The following is a 19037-nucleotide window of genomic DNA, read 5'->3' on the forward strand; positions in this document are numbered from 1 at the left end:
GTGTAATATTCTTAAAAATTGGTGTTCTAGTGCTAGAAAAGTCCCAATAAAAGATTCGTAGAACTTTTTTATTTGTTGGATAAAAGGCAAAAAAATAATTGATATTTTTCAGTATTAAAGTAAAAATTGAATGGAATAAATCTCAACAAGGTGGTCATGATCAGTATGATGTGAGCTCATAGCACGGCCTGGGACCAAGTTTGTAAATATGCCTTTTTGAGTATTAAATCATTATTAAGTGAATAGATAGAAAATAAACTGTCCCCCATTTGTCCAAAATGATAAAAAAAAAACTTAAAACCGCTTTTAAAACTGTATATAATAGAAAGTAATGAATATTTTTTCTCTTCAACTCTCATTAAATTGCCGCGTCTCTCATTTGGACCAGTTTCTAGTGATGTTAGAAGTCAAGGACAACAGCATGCGATTTCATTTCCTTCCACTTGAAATGTTTTACAGGCCTTGTCTCCTCGATTAAATACCAGCAAACATGACAGATGGTTTCATATTAAAAAAACGAGCGTATTGTTTTTTGTCCTCCGGATGTTTTAAGTTTTTCAGTCTTTGCCAATTAGCACAATCTGGCATTGCCATTGACGGGATCAGCCTGGTGGCGCAGCTTCACGCTGCAGTGAGCTGACAGCAAAACATAAAGATGATCTGAACGAACAACCATCTCCATTTTCAACGTGAACCATCTGTCGAGTCTGTAAGTTTATATTTGAGAATATGAGGCCTGGAAGACATTTCATTAGAGTGGAAGTAACGTCATGTGCCGCTTCATAAAATTTTAAAACTGAGATTGCAGGGCTTTATTACCAGAGTGGTCCGGATATTGAGGACTACCCATGGAAATGGACAGAAGTCCGAACAAAATTCAGGCTGCTGCAACTGTTTTAGCTAAGCTAACATAAATCTGTCCATATTTATAGACAACAGTTTGTCATAAACTACTTATTGAAGTCTGTTTGAGATTAATTACCAACTCCACATGGTTTGAGGCGAGTGTGTGATGATTTACCCTCTTAAAAAAAGGCGGTTCTTTAAGGGTTCTTTATTAAAGAAAATGGCCCTTTTATAGAAAACGTTGTTTGCATCATGAAAGGGTTCTTCAGATTGATGGCGAATGTGCTGTAGATGGTTCTGTGTAGAACTTTTTTGAAAAAGGTCCTATATAGGACCAAAAAGAGTTGTGATATCCACCATGTAACAATAGAACCTTATGAAACCTTTATGGTGCTATATGGAACCGTTTTTCAAAAGGTACTGTTTAGAACCATCTACAGCACATTCTCCATCAATCTGAAGAACCCTATCATGATGCAAAGAACACTTTAATCATGTAAAGGGCTCTTTAAGTGTTCATGGTTCTATATAGAACCATTTTATTTACTACAGCACCTTTGAAGAACCATCTTTTTTAAGAGTGTAGGCATAGAGGTGGGCGATATGGCACAAACGTAATATCACGATACTTCATGAAGTTTTCACAATAAACAATATATCACAATATATATGTCATCAGATGAACTGGAAAAGACATAATAGTGGCAAATACTTAAAAAATACTATCAAAAACTTACTAAAGATGGTTCTTTATAGGTTCATTAATAAAGAAACTGGTTCTATATAGAATCGTGAACACTTAAAGAACCCTTTGCATGATTAAAGGGTTCTTTGCATCATGAAAACGTTCTTCAGACTGATTGAGACATACCCTTTTGAAAAGGGCTCTATATAGCACCCAAAAGGGTTCTGCTGTTGTCATGATATCAAGCTTGTTACAATAGAAGAACCCTTTTTGATGCTGTAAAGAACCATCTACAACACATTCTCCATCAATATATAGAACAATTTCACCATGCAAAGAACCTTTAATCATGTAAAAGTTTCTTTTAGTGTTCATGGTTCTATGCAGAGCCATTTTCTTTACTAAAGAACCCTTGAAGAACCATTTTTTAAGCGGTCTAATGTTGCTCTTTTTAATGCTCTGTATGAAATGTGGCTGACAACTGGGTTTTGTCTGTGTGCTCGGCGAGTCAGGGGTGATTTGGGAGTTATAGGTTGTTTATAGTTGAATTTGGCTTTATTTTTTCATTAAAGTCTAGTGTGAACTCTCATTCACTGAGCTCGGTTCTTGTAAATCTGTTGTCAACTCAACTGCAGATATTAAAAATACCTCAATGATTGTAAAGGTGTACGACTTAATGATAATAACCAAAGTCAGATTCAAAATTAAATTCTAATTTTATGATTCAAATGGGGTGAAAAGACCCAATCAGGACTGTGTGAACATTTCAGAGATGGCTTTTGTTAAGCTTTTATTTTCTGGCAGTAACTTTGTTGAATAAACTGTCCTTTAGCTTTGCGCTGCTCACAGGCTTCTGCTTGAGGTGTATGACATCAAACCTTATGGGGTATTTTCTCCCCCTACTGGGCTGGCATGCTAAGTTATTTTTGTGTTCTCTTATTGATGTAGAGATTTTCTGAAACGCTGCTGGTGTGTACAAAGGTTTTTTGAAAACGGTCAGAAAAAATGTTTTTAAAATATCCGGATATGTTTAAGCTTAAATCTGCCCTGATCAGCATTACAGAGAAATATAAAGTTTATGTGAAGGTTACAAAGTTAGTAAGGTACAGATGTCTTAATCCTAAACATTCTGCTCTTCCAGCATACAGTGGATACATCATCAAATACCGGTTTGAAATGCAGTCTTGAAATTAGTCATGAAAAAAACTACCCCTCCTCCATCACATCCTATAGATTCTCCCCTCTCCCTTCAGTTTCCCGTGACACTACCACCACCATGTTTCCTTCGGCTCTTCTACAACTGCTCTCTCTTGCTGGGCAACAGCAAAGCTGTCCAGATTTCCTACCCGAGTTTCTGCCTCAAGCTTAGTTTGGTGGTCCAAACTCAGAAAACATCGGTTAAATCTAATCATCTGTCCGATACCATTACTTAAGGTTACTTAACGTTCATCTGCCCATACTGATATGATTCTGAGTTCTTTTTTCAATATAATCAATACATTTTTTTTTCAATAAACACAGAAAATGGTCGTTTTCCCTCACAGAAAAGTTCAGGACTCACCTTAAGCCCCACCTATTTGGTTTTGTTTTGTTTTTTGTTTGTTTTGTGTAAATACTCCAAGGAAACAAAGCAACAAAGCATCAATCACACATCATCATCATCGTTGAGTTTTATGGCCCGGAGTAATTTATGTCAGAATTTATAATGATTGCTCCAAGAGCCAAGGCATGCCCGGCGTTATTCAGGGCTGAAAAGTGACTGATGCCCTGAGGAACTCGGTGCCGTTCACCATCCCTGATGATCCACCGCTGCTGTAAGTCTGAGATAACTTTACTGTTACCTCATCATGCCCCCAGATCTTATGGTGTACTGTTTATTGGCCATGAGTAATAGACTCTGGTCAGCCAGTTTTTTTGAGTGATTTTAAGTTTGGAAAACAGTCTTCAGTGTACCTTCATTCACTCTCATGCAAAACCTCACCAATCAAAACTTGTTATATCATCAACGAAACCACAGTTAATCATAAAATCGCTGCTGAGAGACTCCTATTGTGCATCTTCGGCTGTGAAACTTTCATCACGGCTGAAACAATCTAATTATTTTTAATTGGTTCGAGCTGAGGTGAAAAAGGCGTATTCCTTTTGACACCTTTCAAGTCGTCTCCTTTCTTTCAGGGTGACGACGTGCAGTATTCATATCTGTGTGAAATTATGTGATTACAGCCATTGGGATTGCTCCAATAAAAGTCTCCTGGAGGTGAAGCCTGAAGAGATGGAGGCTTCTTCGAAAGCTGCGATGCAGCGCAGGCTACTGTCAGGACGTGTGTTGCCACAAACAAAACTCAGTCTATCAGCTCCTCTGCGTTTAGCGGCGCTTCTTAAATGCGTCTATCAGATAAATCAAATGACAGAGGGTGGTTATTATTTTGTGATTAGGATGTTTTTTGCCTGGTGAGCTCTGTGAGCTCCTGCCAGGACTGACTCTGTTATTCTCAAAGCAACTTGAAAGGCGTCAGTGACAATAGCAACTGTTGTCAAACACTAAATGAGATGGTGCCAAAATCACTGTTTGTTGTTTGGGTTCTCATAGCCGCTGGGATGAGGCAAAGGTCATAGGCAGGACACTGTGAGCGGCAATGACCCATTAGCATCGTGGTCTATTTGAACAAACCATTGGCACTGTGGTCGTTTTAAATGAACTGTTGGCATTGCGGTCATTTTGAACGAACCATTGATATCATGGTCTTTTTTAAATGAACCATTGGCACTGTGGTTGTTTTGAACGAAACACTGGCATTGCAGTCATTTTAAATAAACCACCGGCATGGTGGTCATTTTGAACGAACCGTTGGCATCATCATCATTTTAAATGAATCATGTCACTGTAATCACTGAATGAGCACTGAATGAGATCGTGGTCATTTAAAAAGAACCACTGACATTGTAGTCATTGGAATGAACCGCTGGCATTTTGGTTACTAGGAATGACCAACTGGCATTGTGGTCATTTTGAACTAATCATCAGCACTGTGGTGATTTTTGAAAGAAGTATTGGCATTGTATTTATTTTTGAAAGATCTGTTGACATTGTGGTCATTATAAGTGAACTGTTTATATTGTGGTCATCATAAATCAACCATTGTCACTATGGTCATTTTGAATGAATCATCAACACTGTAGTCATTTTAAGTGAACCACTAATACTGTGATCATTGACATTGATGTTGTGGTCATTGGAATGACCCACTGGCATTTTGAATGCAACACTGGTATTATGGTCATTTTGAACTGATTGGCACTGAGGTCATTTTGAATTAACCAGTGGTATTGTGGTGATTTTGAAAGAACCATAGACATTGATATTGTGGTCTATGAGAGTGGGAGGTCATTTCAAACGAACCATTGGCATTGTGGTCAGTTTAGATGAACCATAGGCATTGATATTGTGGTCTATGGGAATGGGTGGTCCGTTTAAAAGAACCAGTGGCACTGTGGACATTTTAAATTAACAACTGGCCTATGGTCATTTTGACTAACCTGTTGGCTTTGTGGTCATCTTAAATGATCCACTGCCATAGTAGTCATTGTGCACTGTGATCGTTCTGAACGAAATGTGGTCATTTGGAATAAAGCACTGTCATTGTGGTCAGTTTGAACGTACCATCGGCACTGTGGTCGTTTTGAATGAAATGTTGACGTTGTGGTCTTTTGAATAAAGCATTGTCATTATGGTGATTTTGAACAGACCATTGGCATTGTGGTCATTTTGATGAAATGTTGACATTGTGGTCATTTTAAAAGAATCAATGGCACTGTGGTCATTCTGAAAGAACTGTTGACATTGTAGTCAGTGAACGAATCATAAGCATTGTGGTCACTGGGAATGTCTGCGGAGTCAAACAGGCACGCATGTCGTTGTTGCTGTTCCCCTCAACGACCCATGATGTCCTTCAGCTTCCTCTTCTTCCTCAGCTTCTCCTCACTGTTCCATCCCCTCTTTCTCCTCTTCTAGGTTTCTCTCAGGAGGAACGTGCCGAAACAATGTCCCGGAAGGCGCGGCTGATGGGGTCCCGCCTCCTCTCGCTTCTACTGGTGAGTCCTGGTAAAAAAAAAAGCCCGCCCACCAACATCCACAGCCAATCAGGAGCAAGAAGAGAAGGCACACATGCACACACACACTGGCACCTACCTGATGGTAGGATCTGCCAGATGAAACAAAAGCCCTTTTTTCCTGTTTAAGCCGACGCTGATAAAGTTTCTTTTGTCACCCCCCTCCTTTCCCACAATTTTCTTTTAGATGTCGACTTGCAAAATCCCTCTGGCAGCGTTCCCAGAAGTTAATTTCTCTGTGAAAGTCCCTTAATGATAGGCTTTTAATCCCCCCGTCCAAAAGGCCCAGGGATTAAGGGGTGTTAGGTACGTATCAACTGGGACGGGACTGCAGAGGAGAGGGAACGTAATCCCACTTATTACGACAAAATTACACCCAAAACGCACTTTATACGGCAGCTTTGCGACAATCCCTACCGCACAGGAGCTCGTCACGTACCCTGCTCATCAAAAGTTTATGGACACATAGAGTTTCAAAATGTTTTTAATACATATGTGCATGTTTTCTTTAGAGATTCACACGAACATGTTAGTGTTTTCATTTAAATAAGAGTGAAAACAAACACATGGATCAGATGCAAAAGTATAGCTGGTCTGTTTTACTGTCTAAAAGAGAGCAGATCACTTGAAGCGTGTTCCTCAGCAATTTTGCCCCACTGAAAATCTACGTTATAATCTTTAAGTGCTCTTTTATGTGGAGTTGTACACATAAATGTCATTTTTCTGCAAATTGTAGTGTCAGTTTCTGTTTATTTGCTGAGTTTAACACACTAGAAACCACACAATATAAAGTGTGCCATGACTTCTCTACAATAGCTGTGTTCCAATTCAGGGGCTACATCGATCGAAGGACGTGGTCTATGAAGGCGTGTCTATCGAAGGCTGTGTAGACCCGCGAAGCCTGAATCGAAATGAGACGGTCTGCCCTACAGCGGATTTCCTGTTTGTGTCACAGCACCGCTGTTCCCACCCTCACCGCTGCGCCACGAAACGCCACTCCTGTCAAGTTGTTTTAAAGTTCTTTAAAGATGGAGAAACTTTGATTTCAGTTTTTTATTTTTTCATTTATTAGAGCTGGAGCTTCTTCTCTCTGGCGGCTCTTTGCTCCCTAAAACAAAACGAAACATTAGTGTAGGTTTTGACTCAGACCACATCGGCTTTTTAACATCTGTATCGTTCGCTATTCGACTCAGTTTAAACCCAATACTTACATTTAAAGCGTCTCCTCAGCCGCCGTTCGCTCCTCTGCTGACGCCGCCATGTTCTCAAATCCTCGGCCACAGTGAACCTCGGGATCTGTTGGCTGGTGAAGGATCCACCTGTTGGGTCTTTCATTGCCATGGAAAAGAAGGACACATTTCTGGGCCGCATATGAAGGAGGCTTCGAAATGGGACAGCCTAGTCGCACCGCTGTGACGCAATCAGCCTCCAAATGCAGCCTCCGAAGGATGCAGCCCCTGAATTGGGACACAGCTAACGAACCATTTCACTTCAAACCACTCTGAAAGACTTTCCCCATGAATTCCAATTGAAATTGTCTGGCAAAACCGGAAAAGTCGTGCTTTGTGAAATAACCGCCTGCTCTTCATACCAAGAAGACACGTTGATGAACCTAAAGCTGAGTGTTAAAATTAAATATGAAGCATAAGAGCTGCAGGTGTTTTTTCATCCCCCATTAAAAACAAAAACCTGTTATGGAAAATTCCAAAAAAGCCGAGGTGTCTCCAAGCTGTTCTCCACCTTGTTGCCCCGGATTCGTCCGCGGCTCTTTGTTCTCGTCCCCTCTCGCGTGTTTGTCCGCTCGGTTTCTGTGAAAAGCGCCGATGTTTATTGGATGAACAAGCCGAGCGTGAGTCGAGACAAATTGAGTTTATTTGTGGATTTGGCTCCGCCGCTCGCTGCTTGTGCAAACAAACACATACACGCACTCACACACAGCGGTGGAGGTTACTCGCCACAAGTTGACGTTTGAGGGGGAATTTGGGCCGTAATTAAACCACACACAAACTGGAATGTAATTAAAGCGGGGGGCGGGGCTGGATGCTGATTGATTGTCTCGGAGAGACAAGTCTTGTGGTCTGTAGCTTCGGCTCGGGGGGCGTGTGGTGGACTGGACGAGTATGATGTGGAGTGTTCGTTTTATGTGTGTGTGCATGCTTGAGGCTATGGGGTTCGTGACCTCCGACCCCTTTGCTGCCAGTGTCCATCTGCTGACCGTCTGTGGATGTTCAGCGGGACCACCTATGGTCCACCTGGCCAGGAACACATTACAGAAATGCACAGCCGTATCAGAATATTAAAAACATATCACTGGTAGTTTCTTTTGCTGTAGTTATGAATGCTTCTTTAGCTTTAGCACTGCAGCTAAAGCTAAAAAGTAGAGCAGTTAGCATGGTGCTAACTTGGTGCTAAATCGTCACATTCTTGCCCCAAACCTATAAACTATAAGCAGCATCTATAAACATGAAAAGTACGTCACATAGATACAAACCTACGTAAAGCCTGAACGCTTTAATGTAGTAGTTACTCACTGAGTAAAGGTTAAATATGTAAACATTTCAACCCAGGGGGTCACAGTGTTGGGGCAGTTACTCAAAAAGGTAATCAATTACAAATTACTAATTCTCTCAAACTATAATGAGATTACTTTACTGATTACAGCCTGAAAGAAAGTAATCTAACTACTCATTACTTTACATCTTGGCCAAATTGGTCAACAGAGTCTGGCTGCTGACCTGAACTCTCAGACAGATGCACTCTCAGCCCCAGTGACGTCACGTGCACATGCACTCTCTGCCACAACGGCAGAAGCAGCTCAACGGCACGGTAACGTTTGGCTGCTTCTGCTTTGCGACATCATCACTCAATCCAGATTTAATGAACCTCAGTGTTGAAAAAAATCATAGAACCCATTAAAAGTGCCTGTTGGTTCCTGGTGGTTTCAGCAGTCGCTAATGGTATTCTGTGTTATCCTGATGGGTTGATATCACAGTGTAAAGGATTGAATCCTTTAATCAGGTGTTTTTGGGGCTCATTCAAGATACATTTGTTTGTTTTCTAATGGTCTCTAATGGCAACTATCAAGCCAGTTCCTGTTAAGAAGCAAAACCATCAGGTTTTATTCCTAACAGTTCTAATCGTCTTCAGCTTGGCTTTCATCAGTTTCAGCCGTAGCCTGTTTGTTTTTTCTGTGAATAAACTCCACATTCATGTTTTTGTTGTTGTGGTAGGTTTTATTTCGAAAGTTTCCATATTTAATTACCTTATTATTAGTATGACAACATTAATATACACCGATCAGGCGTAACATGATGACCACCTCCTTGTTTCTGCGCTCATTGTCCATTTTATCAGCTCCACTTACTATATAGGTGCACTTTGTAGTTCTACAGTTACAGACTGTAGTCCATCTGTTTCTCTGATACTTTGTTAGCCCCCTTTTACCCTGTTCTTCAGTGGTCAGGACCCCCATGGACCCTCACAGAGCAGGTACTATTTGGGTGGTGGATAATTCTCAGTACTGCAGTAACACTGACGTGGTGGTGGTGTGTTGGTGTGTGTTGTGCTGGTCTGAGTGGATCAGACACAGCAGTGCTGCTGGAGTTTTTAAACACCTCAGTGTCGCTGCTGGACTGAGAATAGTCCACCAAACAAAAATATCCAGCCAACAGCGTCCGGTGGGCAGTGTCCTGTGACCACTGACGAAAGACTAGAGGATGACCAACACAAACTGTGCAGCAGCAGATGAGCTATCGTCTCTGACTTTACATCTACAAGGTGGACTGACAAGGTAGGAGTGTCTAATAGAGTGGACAGTGAGTGGACACAGTGTTTAAAAACTCCAGCAGCACTGCTGTGTCTGATCCACTTGTACCAGCGCAACACACACTAACACACCACACACCACCTATAGAGTAAGTGGAGCTGATAAAATGGACAATGAGCGTAGAAACGAGGAGGTGGTCATAATGTTATGCCTGATCTGTGTAAATACAGTAAACAGAATTATGGCCACAGGATTCGTTGACCTTTTTTGTGGTTTCTTCAATGTGTTTCACATTTTTGGTGTCACTGTTTGACTCGTGTGTTTGTGTGTGTGTTTGCAGGTGTCCAGTGTGTGTGTGTTGAGGGCAGAGTACTCCAGTTGTGGAGAGAATGAGTTTTATAATCACACCAGCAGCAGCTGCCAGCCATGCCCACCGTGCCAACCAGGACAGGAACCATACATGGTAACAAACACAAAGACTGCTTTTTATCCTAAATGTCGGGATGCAGCGTCGTACAGTCAGTCCAGACGCATTATATACAATATATGACCAGAAGAGTCCAGACAGCTCTGGAGCAGCCACACGTGAGCCTAAGGTCACCATGTCCAACTCCAAGCATGGGCTAGAGGGGTATAAAGCCCCCCAGCATTGGGCTGTAGAGCAGCTGTGTTCTCTGGAGTGATGGAGCTCCATCCAATACCTTTGGGATGAGTTGCAGTTTCAGAACTGACCGTCCAACATCAGTACCTGACCTCACTAATGCTCAATCATATCCTCACAGCAATGTTCCAATGTTCCAAGCCTTTCCAGAAGAGTAGAGGCTGTTACTGCAGCACAAACTCACTATTAACACCCTTGACTTTAGGAGAAACGCTGGTGTCTACAAGCTTTCAGACGTGTTGGACCCGACAGAGTGTACTTGTAGGCAAAAACTCAGTTCTGGAAAAAAAAAAAGTTTGAGGTTCTTTAAACTTGTAAAAGAATTCTTCACTCACACAGCTTATTTACAGGAACAGCTCTTTAATAAATCATTGTTTTAAAGGTTCTTTAGGAAAACTAAAGTGGTTCTTCTAAGAACGTCGCTCCAAAGTCAAAATCGTTATTTATAAAACTGCGATGAGCTTAAGAGGCCTGACAGCTGCTGTGTTGATTCATCTTTGGTGTTTTAGGTTGATTTAGTGGTTTATCCTTGCATTTTAGACAGATTTTGTGATTTAATATTATCTTTTAGGCTGATTTATTTACCTTTGTGTTTTAAGCCGAATTAGTTGCAGTTTTCAGATGATTTATTGATTTTTTTTTGCCTTTTAGGTTGATTGAGTGATTTATCTTTGCTTTTTTAGACTGATTTAGTGGCTGATCTTCGCCTTTCAGGCTCAGTCAGGGGTTTTTCTTTGCGTTTTAGGTTAATTTACTGATTTATCTTTGCAGTTTAGGAAGATGTAGTCATTGATCCTCTATTTTTAGGCTGATTTAACGATCTGTCTTTGCATTTTAGGTTAATTTACTGATTTATCTTAACATTTTAGGCAGATTTAGGCTGATTTAGTGATCTAGCTTCACGGTTTAGGCTGATTTAGTGATTCTTCTTTGCCTTTTAGGTCGATTTAATGATGTATCTTTGTGATTTGTATAGATTTAGTGATTTATTTTTGTGTTTTAAGCTGATTTAGTAATTTATCTTTGTGTTTTAAGCTGATTTAGTAATTTATCTTTGTGTTTTAAGCTGATTTAGTGATTTATCTTTGTTTTTTGGCTGATTTAGTGATCTAGCTTCATGTTTTCTTTGACTTTTAGGTTGATGTAGTGATTTATCTTAGCATTTTAGGCTGATTTAGTAATTTATCTTTGGGTTTTACTCAAATTTCGTGATTTATCTTTGTGTTTATGTTGATTTAGTTGATTTAACCCAGGTATTTCAAACATATATATCCCTTACATGAATACCTGACTAAGGGTGTGAACTCTATCGTGAGTTTAAATATCTGTACGTTCACATAACCACATCCATACCTTATACGCCCTCTCATGCGTGCGTACTAAGCTTTGCGGATAAACATATAAACAAAGAACTATAGAAGTCTCCGCTCTGACGGAGCCAAACCCAGACTAACGCAAGCAGACAGGTGTGTGTGTTTTGACAGTAGTCGTGCTGGAGCTGAAATACACCCTGCAGCGCCTCCTGGCCCACCCAGCCTGCGGCCCCCCACTACCACCCACTCTAATGGGCTCATTCAGAGAAAAACTGCAGACAGGCAGACTTAATTTCTGTAGTTTCCGATGCAATAAAACACATTGTTATCTATAAAAATGGAAAAACTATAGACAAAATACAGATTTTAGGATACTTATCAAAACATACAGTACCAAAAATGAAAGAAGCAAACATATTTTGCTGATTGTAATTGTATTTTTTGCCAGACTTCTGCTTTTAAGGGCAACTTCTCAGGCTTGTCTTTGTCTCCTGCGCAAGTAAACACACCCTTAAAGCCAGCGCACACTAGCCCTCCTCCTTCCGGACTCCTATTCCACCAGCCTGCCAGCACTGTTTTACTGAACACTTTAACTAGCACCTTCACCTAGTGGGAAGACAAACAGATCAGCGTGCGTGATTAAGTGCATCTAGCACTAACTGTGCATAACGCTACCTTTCCAACTGTTTACACTGGCTTTGAAAAACAAATTATCTTAAGCGAGTTTGGGCACGGCCCTCTGTTTCTCTCCTGTCCTCGTCCTCCCTTTTATCTCCTTCTCGTTCTTCTTTAATTAATGACGCACCCGACCTGTAATTGGCACGACTTCTGATCTTCTCACCCCCTTTCATTTTTAACCGATGATGGTCCCCGGCGTGTCGTTTTCAGAGAAGATCAAAAAGGGTTCCGCACCCCCTCGCCGGCGTTCTGGAGGTTGCCTACAGCAAATCAAAGCAGAGAGCCACCTCAAAGATCCGACGGCCGGACACTGTGGCAGCTAATAAATGGGTTTCTGCTGGTGGGACAGGGATGGTAGAAACACCAGCCGAGGCTTCTTTGACTCTAGTTCAGGCTTAAGTTGCATGTTCAGGACTAGAGCTTGATATTGGTAGCAAATTCACACTGAAGCTGGACCATTTCAGGGCAGCCAATCAGAGCTCATGTACATTTATCAGCCTTAAAGGCACAGTAACAAAAACAGCCTGTTTAATTATAAAGGATGAAGAGAAGTTTTAAAATGGTCATGTAAAAATTAATTATGACTGTTTTTGGAATATAAAATCATACAAAACAAAACAAAAGTGGAGCTCAGCACACTTAAAAATGATGGTTCTTCAAGGGTTCTTTAGCAAAGAAAACGGTTCTATATAGAACCATGAACACTCAGAGAACCCTTTGCATGTTTAAACGGATCTTTGCGTTGTGAAATGGAAACTCAGCCCATCGAGGACTAAAGAAGTTAATTACAGCCAGGTTGACCTCCTGGACCAGGGTTGGTGACCACTGGTGTAAAGCCTCCAGTCCAGGTTCTGGAGTCCTATCCAATGGGAGAGCAGCTTGGCTGTAGCATGGAGAAGAACATTGGATATTTTCTCTGTGTTTAAAGATTTTAAACCAAAATTTTAAACCTTTTCTTTCCAACTAAAACACTGAAATAAGGGTCATTCTTCAGAAACGTCCACTTCTTTATCTCTCCATAGGAGACACTGGTGTTACTGATCCTCATTGGTGTTACACATAATAAAGGAACACCAGAGACATTTTTAATGAAAAATGCATTTTACAAAATAACTGCTACAGACATCAAACCACATGTTGTCAATCATGGAATATCCACTAAAATATGGAATTTAATCCATTTGTATTCTATTTTTTCACAGTGACCTCAGAATAAAGTCGGTCACACCAGTGACTTCAGCTAAAAGCTTCATATGAAATCATGAGCTAAATGAGAAAATCTCTGATAACTGAAAGACACAGTGGACTCACCATGAGCTTTTCTTCATAGATCCTCAGAAAACAGGTAAAAGGAAGTCGAGTGATGTCATCAGTGTGACTTTTATTTCAAAATAAGAGATTTTTTGTTACGCAGTAACACCAGTGACACGACTCCTGGGGAACTTTCATTATATATTTTATAATATTTATTTAACTTTTGTTTTCTTTGTCATTTATTTTATATATTTCATAGTCATGTATAGATTATTGCAGTTAAAATTGCAGAAAAACATGGTTTTTACCTCAAAATATGGTCTCACCCTTCACACATGACTGTGAGGACGAGCTCTTCTGTGGTGCTTGGAATTCTATATGATTGATTTAAGAACCAATATTGCTAAATTGAGGCTCAAGAAGGTGTAATTATTAAAATAACTTATTGTTTTATTTTAAAATATAAATTAATTGTAACACTAACATGCTTTTTTAAGTGTAATATATCTGTAAACGCTAGGGACACAAAAATGGACGTTTCCATAGAATGACTCATAAGAATATTCCTAAAGTACTTGCAGAGTTTAAATACAACAACCATGATGATTCTATTAAATAAAAGTGAACTAAAAATTACAGATGGTTTTTTTTTCTCAGAAGCCATTAGGCCTTCTCTAAAGGGTTCTCTGAGGGTTCCCCACTGCTGGAATTCAATCCCAGTCCTACCATCCACAGCACTTTATTGGTCCGGTTGGTAAAGCCAGGAAAGAACGTTCGGTGACTTCAGGCGATTTCAAAACGGCCCAACATGGCTGAGCAATATAACCAAAGCCATAAGTTCCAGTCTAATGCTTTTTTAATAATAAAAACACAAAATTGCATTGGCAGACGGAATCTGATGAAAAGTAAAAGCCCAGAAATCCACAAAACATCGCATTCCAGCGCAATCCAATAAAGAGAAGTGTATTCAGGCTCGGAGATGAAGACGATCTTGTTTTAATAAAAGCTTGAAAGCACGTTGTTCTTCTATTCTCCTTATGTTTCCAATGCTGGCTGTAAGAGAGGCGGAGGAGAGATGGAGGAGGGCACCTCTCAAGACTCTGTAAGCGGGAGGCGGTCGATTCGGGAGGGTTCAAATGAAGAGCTGATTGTTAAACAAGTCCAGATGCTCGGTGCCAGCCGGTTCCCCACCCGTCAGGTCGCTGATCCTTGTTTTGGGTTCAGGGCTCTAGTGGAGATTAGATTGATTCAGCCTGTTACTGCAGGGCAGACTACAAAGACAGTTCACCCCCAATGCTCAGCCTGATAATTGGAGCTATTACGTTAATTGCGGCGTCACTTGTTTTGACGAGCGGATGGGAAGATGAATAGATGGATGAAAACAGCCGCCCTACCTGGGAAGTCAGACTGTGAAGGGTCATCCGTGGGTCAGAAAAGTCATTAAGCGCTCCCTTTTTTTAACCCTGAGAGACGATGGTTTCGCCAGCGATTATCTCTGAATCGTAGCTCACTGAAACGAGTGGAGAAATGGCATGGAAAGTGCAGACACTTTCAGTCCGAACCACATTTGTGTTTGAAAGTAGAAGAGCAGATATTTTATTATGATTTGAATTTGATTAAACAGCCTTTGCGTTTTTGCTGTTTTTAAAATGTAGAAGTCCAGACAGGTTCATCGAATGTAAATGTAATAATTACGCAGTTACATCTAAAGTTCAGTTTCATTTCCTTCTAAGGCCGCAGCTGGAAAATTACATAAAAATCATGACAAGAACATGTATTTTATTTGTGTCCCTCACACTTGAAAATGAAAAGGGTTCTTCAGTAAGGAAAATGGTTCTGTATAGAACTGTGAACACTCAAAGAACCCTTTGCATGATTAAAGCAACAGAGTCTGGCTGCCGACCTGAACTCTCAGACAGATGCACTCTCTGCCACAACGGCAGAAGCAGCTCAACGGCACGGTAACGTTTGGCTGCTTCTGCTTAGCGACATCATCACTTAATCCATTTTTTGTCCATAACACGGCTAGAAAGATTTAATGAACCTCAATGTTGAAAAAAATCATAGAACCCATTAAAAGTGCCTGTTGGTTCCTGGTGGTTTCAGCAGTCGCTAATGGTATTCTGTGTTTTCCTGATGGGTTGATATCACAGCGTAAAGGATTCAGATCCTTTAATCAGGTGTTTTTGGGGCTCATTTAAGATACATTTGTTTTCTAATGGTCTCTAATGGCAACTATCAAGCCAATTCCCATTAGGAAGCAAAACCATCAGGTTTTATTCCTAACAGTTCTAATCGTCTTCAGCTTGGCTTTCATCAGTTTCAGCCGTAGCCTGTTTGTTTTTTCTGTGAACAAACCCGACATTCATGTCTTTATCGGTTTTATTTCGAAAGTTTCCATATTTAATTACTGTATTATCAGCATGACAGCGTTAATATACATTCAGTGTAGCTCTTGTTGCCCAGCAGTTTGTGTTTCACTGTTTTTCCTCATAAAACCGACATAAACACTGTCGGGGCAGAGCGGCACTGAGGTCACTAATAGGCTGGTGGTGCATGTCAGGCTGGGAGAGCATGTCTGCAGCCAGAACCTTCTCGATTAAAGGGTTCTTTGCATTGTAAAATGGTTCTTCAGATTGATGGAGAATGTGCTGTAGATGTGCTGAAAATGGACCTATATAGCACCAAAAACGGTTCTGCTGTTGTTACGATGTCAAGCATTTTACAATAGAAGCACATAAAACCAAATAAATACTGTAAGTGGACCTTTGTCATTTTCTTTACCTTCTACTTTCTTTAATGATGTCTTTGTAACTCTCCCTGCAAAAGCCTTTCTGAGCTGCTTGATCTCAGGAGTGTTATAAGCTGTATTAATGTCTAATACTGTATTTTGTTCGTGTAAAGCACTTTGAACTGCCACTGTGTATGAAAAGTGCTATACAACTAAACTTGCTTCGCCTCAGAAAAATCTAAGACGTGTCCTCTGAGTAATATTCTTACTGAGATTCTTACAACAATCTACAGATGAGAAATATTAGATGTATTGGCTGTTTCAATGTATATATTGCTTTTTTGCTCACTGGGGAGCCCAGAGCTACTTTAAAATGGTTCCTGTGTTTTGCCTGGAGCCCCAGAATCAGTCAGTCCGCTCCTGATTAAAACTGTAAACAATAACTTTTAATCAAATTCAAATGATAATAAATTGTCTCCTCTTCTGCTCACAAACACAAATGTGTTGTTTATTGCCTGTGTTTTCCACACAATGTCTACACACACAATTCGTATTGAATTATAGCATTATTTTCTTATGGGCGCTGATAATTATGAGTTCTAAGGCTTAAGAAGCTCTTGATGTTCTGTCAGGGTTTTATTTAGATTGTTTGTGTTTTCAGAGCTGCGGTTACGGCACCAAAGACGAGGATTACGCCTGTGTTCCCTGCCCGGCGGGAAAGTTTTCAAAAGGAAAGTATGAAATCTGCCGGAGGCATAAAGACTGTGACTCTCTGTACCGGGCCACCGTGCTGACCGCGGGGACGCCGCAGAGCGACGCCGAGTGTGGGCCCTGCCTGCCCGGGTGAGTGGACACTAACACTCTGAAACTCTAAAGGAAATAACACCTCAGTATCACTATGAAAGATCACAACACAGATTACCCACTAAATAATAAATAATAAATAATAATAATACAAATACTAGATTATTTTCATATTTTAGGGACCGTCCAGTAGTTCTGTCTCTTTACCAAGAGACTGGAAAAGCTGTTGGGGACCTATTTGGACTTACGTTTGTGTTTTTTTATGGGCGAATCTTTATTTTGGGAAGTACTCCAATTAGTACACACTTAAAAAAGATGGTTCTTGAAGGGTTCTGTAATAAAGAAAATGATTCTATATAGCAACGTGAACATGGCATGATTAATGGTTTTTTTTGCATCATTAAATGGTTCTTCAGATTCAGGAGAGTGTGCTTTAGATGGTCCTACATAGAACCTTTTTGAAAATGGTTCTATATATATATGCCCCTAAATAGGTTCTTCTATTGTTACAAGCTGGACACCATCACAAAAGAAGAATGTGTTTTGGTGCTACATAGAACCCTTTTCAAAAAGGTTGTATATAGAACCATCTACAGCACATTCTCCACCAATCTAAAGAACCCTTTTACGATGCAGTGAACCCTTTAATCATGCAATGTTCATGGTTCTAAGCATGCAAAGGGTTCTTTACATGTTCATGATTCTATATAGAAACATTTTCCTTACTAAAGAACCCTTAAAGAACCATAAGAGTGTAGGGAAGAATGATAAATACCTCCTTAACGTATTATTGGTAGCCAGTAAACAGACCATAACAAGAAAATAGAGGCATCAGGATCCCCCAACAAAAAACAGTGGATTGAAATTGTCTAAATTTATTCAATTTATTTATTTATTTATTTTTTTACTTTTGTAAATAAGTAGCTTGTTCATGGTAGTTTTTACATATTGTGCATGGAATTAGAGTCATTATATAAAAAACTATAAAGGAAAATGTTAACGGGGATTTGAATCTGAGCGTTTTTCTGATGTTTCTACATGGAGCTGCACAGATACAGACGTCGGCAGTGGTGCCACCGACACCCCGCCGCTCTGAAATTGGTCACAGCGCTGCTCGTCGCTGCCGTCTCACTCAAAGAGTGCCGTGGAAACAGCGAGGGAGATAAACTGTTACAGAGCGGTGCTGTGTACGGGCGCGGGCTGCGAGGGTCTCGCTTTTACTGAACCCACTTAAAGAGCAAAGTCTGGTTTCAATTGCTTTTAATGTAAATATACAAAGTGCTGCTTCTTAAAAGAACATTATTGAGTGTGTTTAATATACTCTCCCAGGCTGCTCAGGGCCGCTGCCTCCTCAAAGCCCCGACCGGTTGCACTCATTTCTTTTTTTTTCTTACGGGCCGGGCCCGAATTAAAACGTTATTTCCTTTCAGTTGCCCAATATAATGTCTTTGATCCAGAGAAATGTGGACAGGCATCGCTGATTATATTACATTTTTGGTAATATTTTTATTATATTTCTTCTGGTTTGATGACTGAGTGAGTCAGAGTTCATAAAACGGTACACAGACCTTTAGAAGCCCAGAGTAATTACTGTGCTATTTAAATTATATGGTTAACTTTTTGTTTGTTTTGATGTCAGAAAAAATGACAAAAAGAGTAAAAACTATAAAGGATGCAAAACAAGACTTTACCCACAAGAACAAAAACTTCTCATTAAATTCAAATCATAATTAAAAGTCTCCTCTTCTACTTACTAACACAGATGTGGGATGAATTGAAAGTTTGAAATATGCACTTTTCATACGATTTCTCCCTGTTTTATAGAGCTGCAAGTAACAAATAACTGTTTAGTGACAAATAATGAAAGAAACGAATGGCATAAGAGGGAAAAGCAGCAAAAATTAGCAGAAAAACAAGAACAAAAACTATAAACGTTTGTTTTAAACATTATTAACTGAAGAATGTGGACTGTATTGACCTTTCCGCTGAATTAGTTCAGTTAGTAGGTCCCACAGTAAATAAAAAAAAATAATATTTGGACTTTTTTATGTTATAGTCTATTTAAACCAAGGCATTAATAGAGATAGTAATAAGTTAAATATGTAAAATTATCGTTTATAGAGTAGTTTCTATTGGCAAGAGTCTGTCCCAATAAATTTCCCTAAATTTACCCCTAAATTTGAAACTTA

General features: G+C 40.0%; 1 protein-coding gene across 1 annotated transcript in view; it reads left to right on the plus strand.

Moving 5' to 3' along the window:
• Positions 1-19037, plus strand: part of edar (ectodysplasin A receptor) — a 63114-nt gene that overhangs the window by 15360 nt on the left and 28717 nt on the right. The window contains exons 2-4 of the mRNA XM_036575876.1: positions 5544-5623; positions 9748-9870; positions 16706-16887. Of these exons, the coding sequence (XP_036431769.1) occupies positions 5544-5623; positions 9748-9870; positions 16706-16887 (385 nt within the window). The remainder of the gene's footprint in view (positions 1-5543; positions 5624-9747; positions 9871-16705; positions 16888-19037) is intronic.

This window comes from Colossoma macropomum, unplaced genomic scaffold (genome assembly GCF_904425465.1).
Source record: "Colossoma macropomum unplaced genomic scaffold, Colossoma_macropomum, whole genome shotgun sequence".
NCBI classification, from domain to species: Eukaryota; Metazoa; Chordata; class Actinopteri; order Characiformes; family Serrasalmidae; genus Colossoma; species Colossoma macropomum.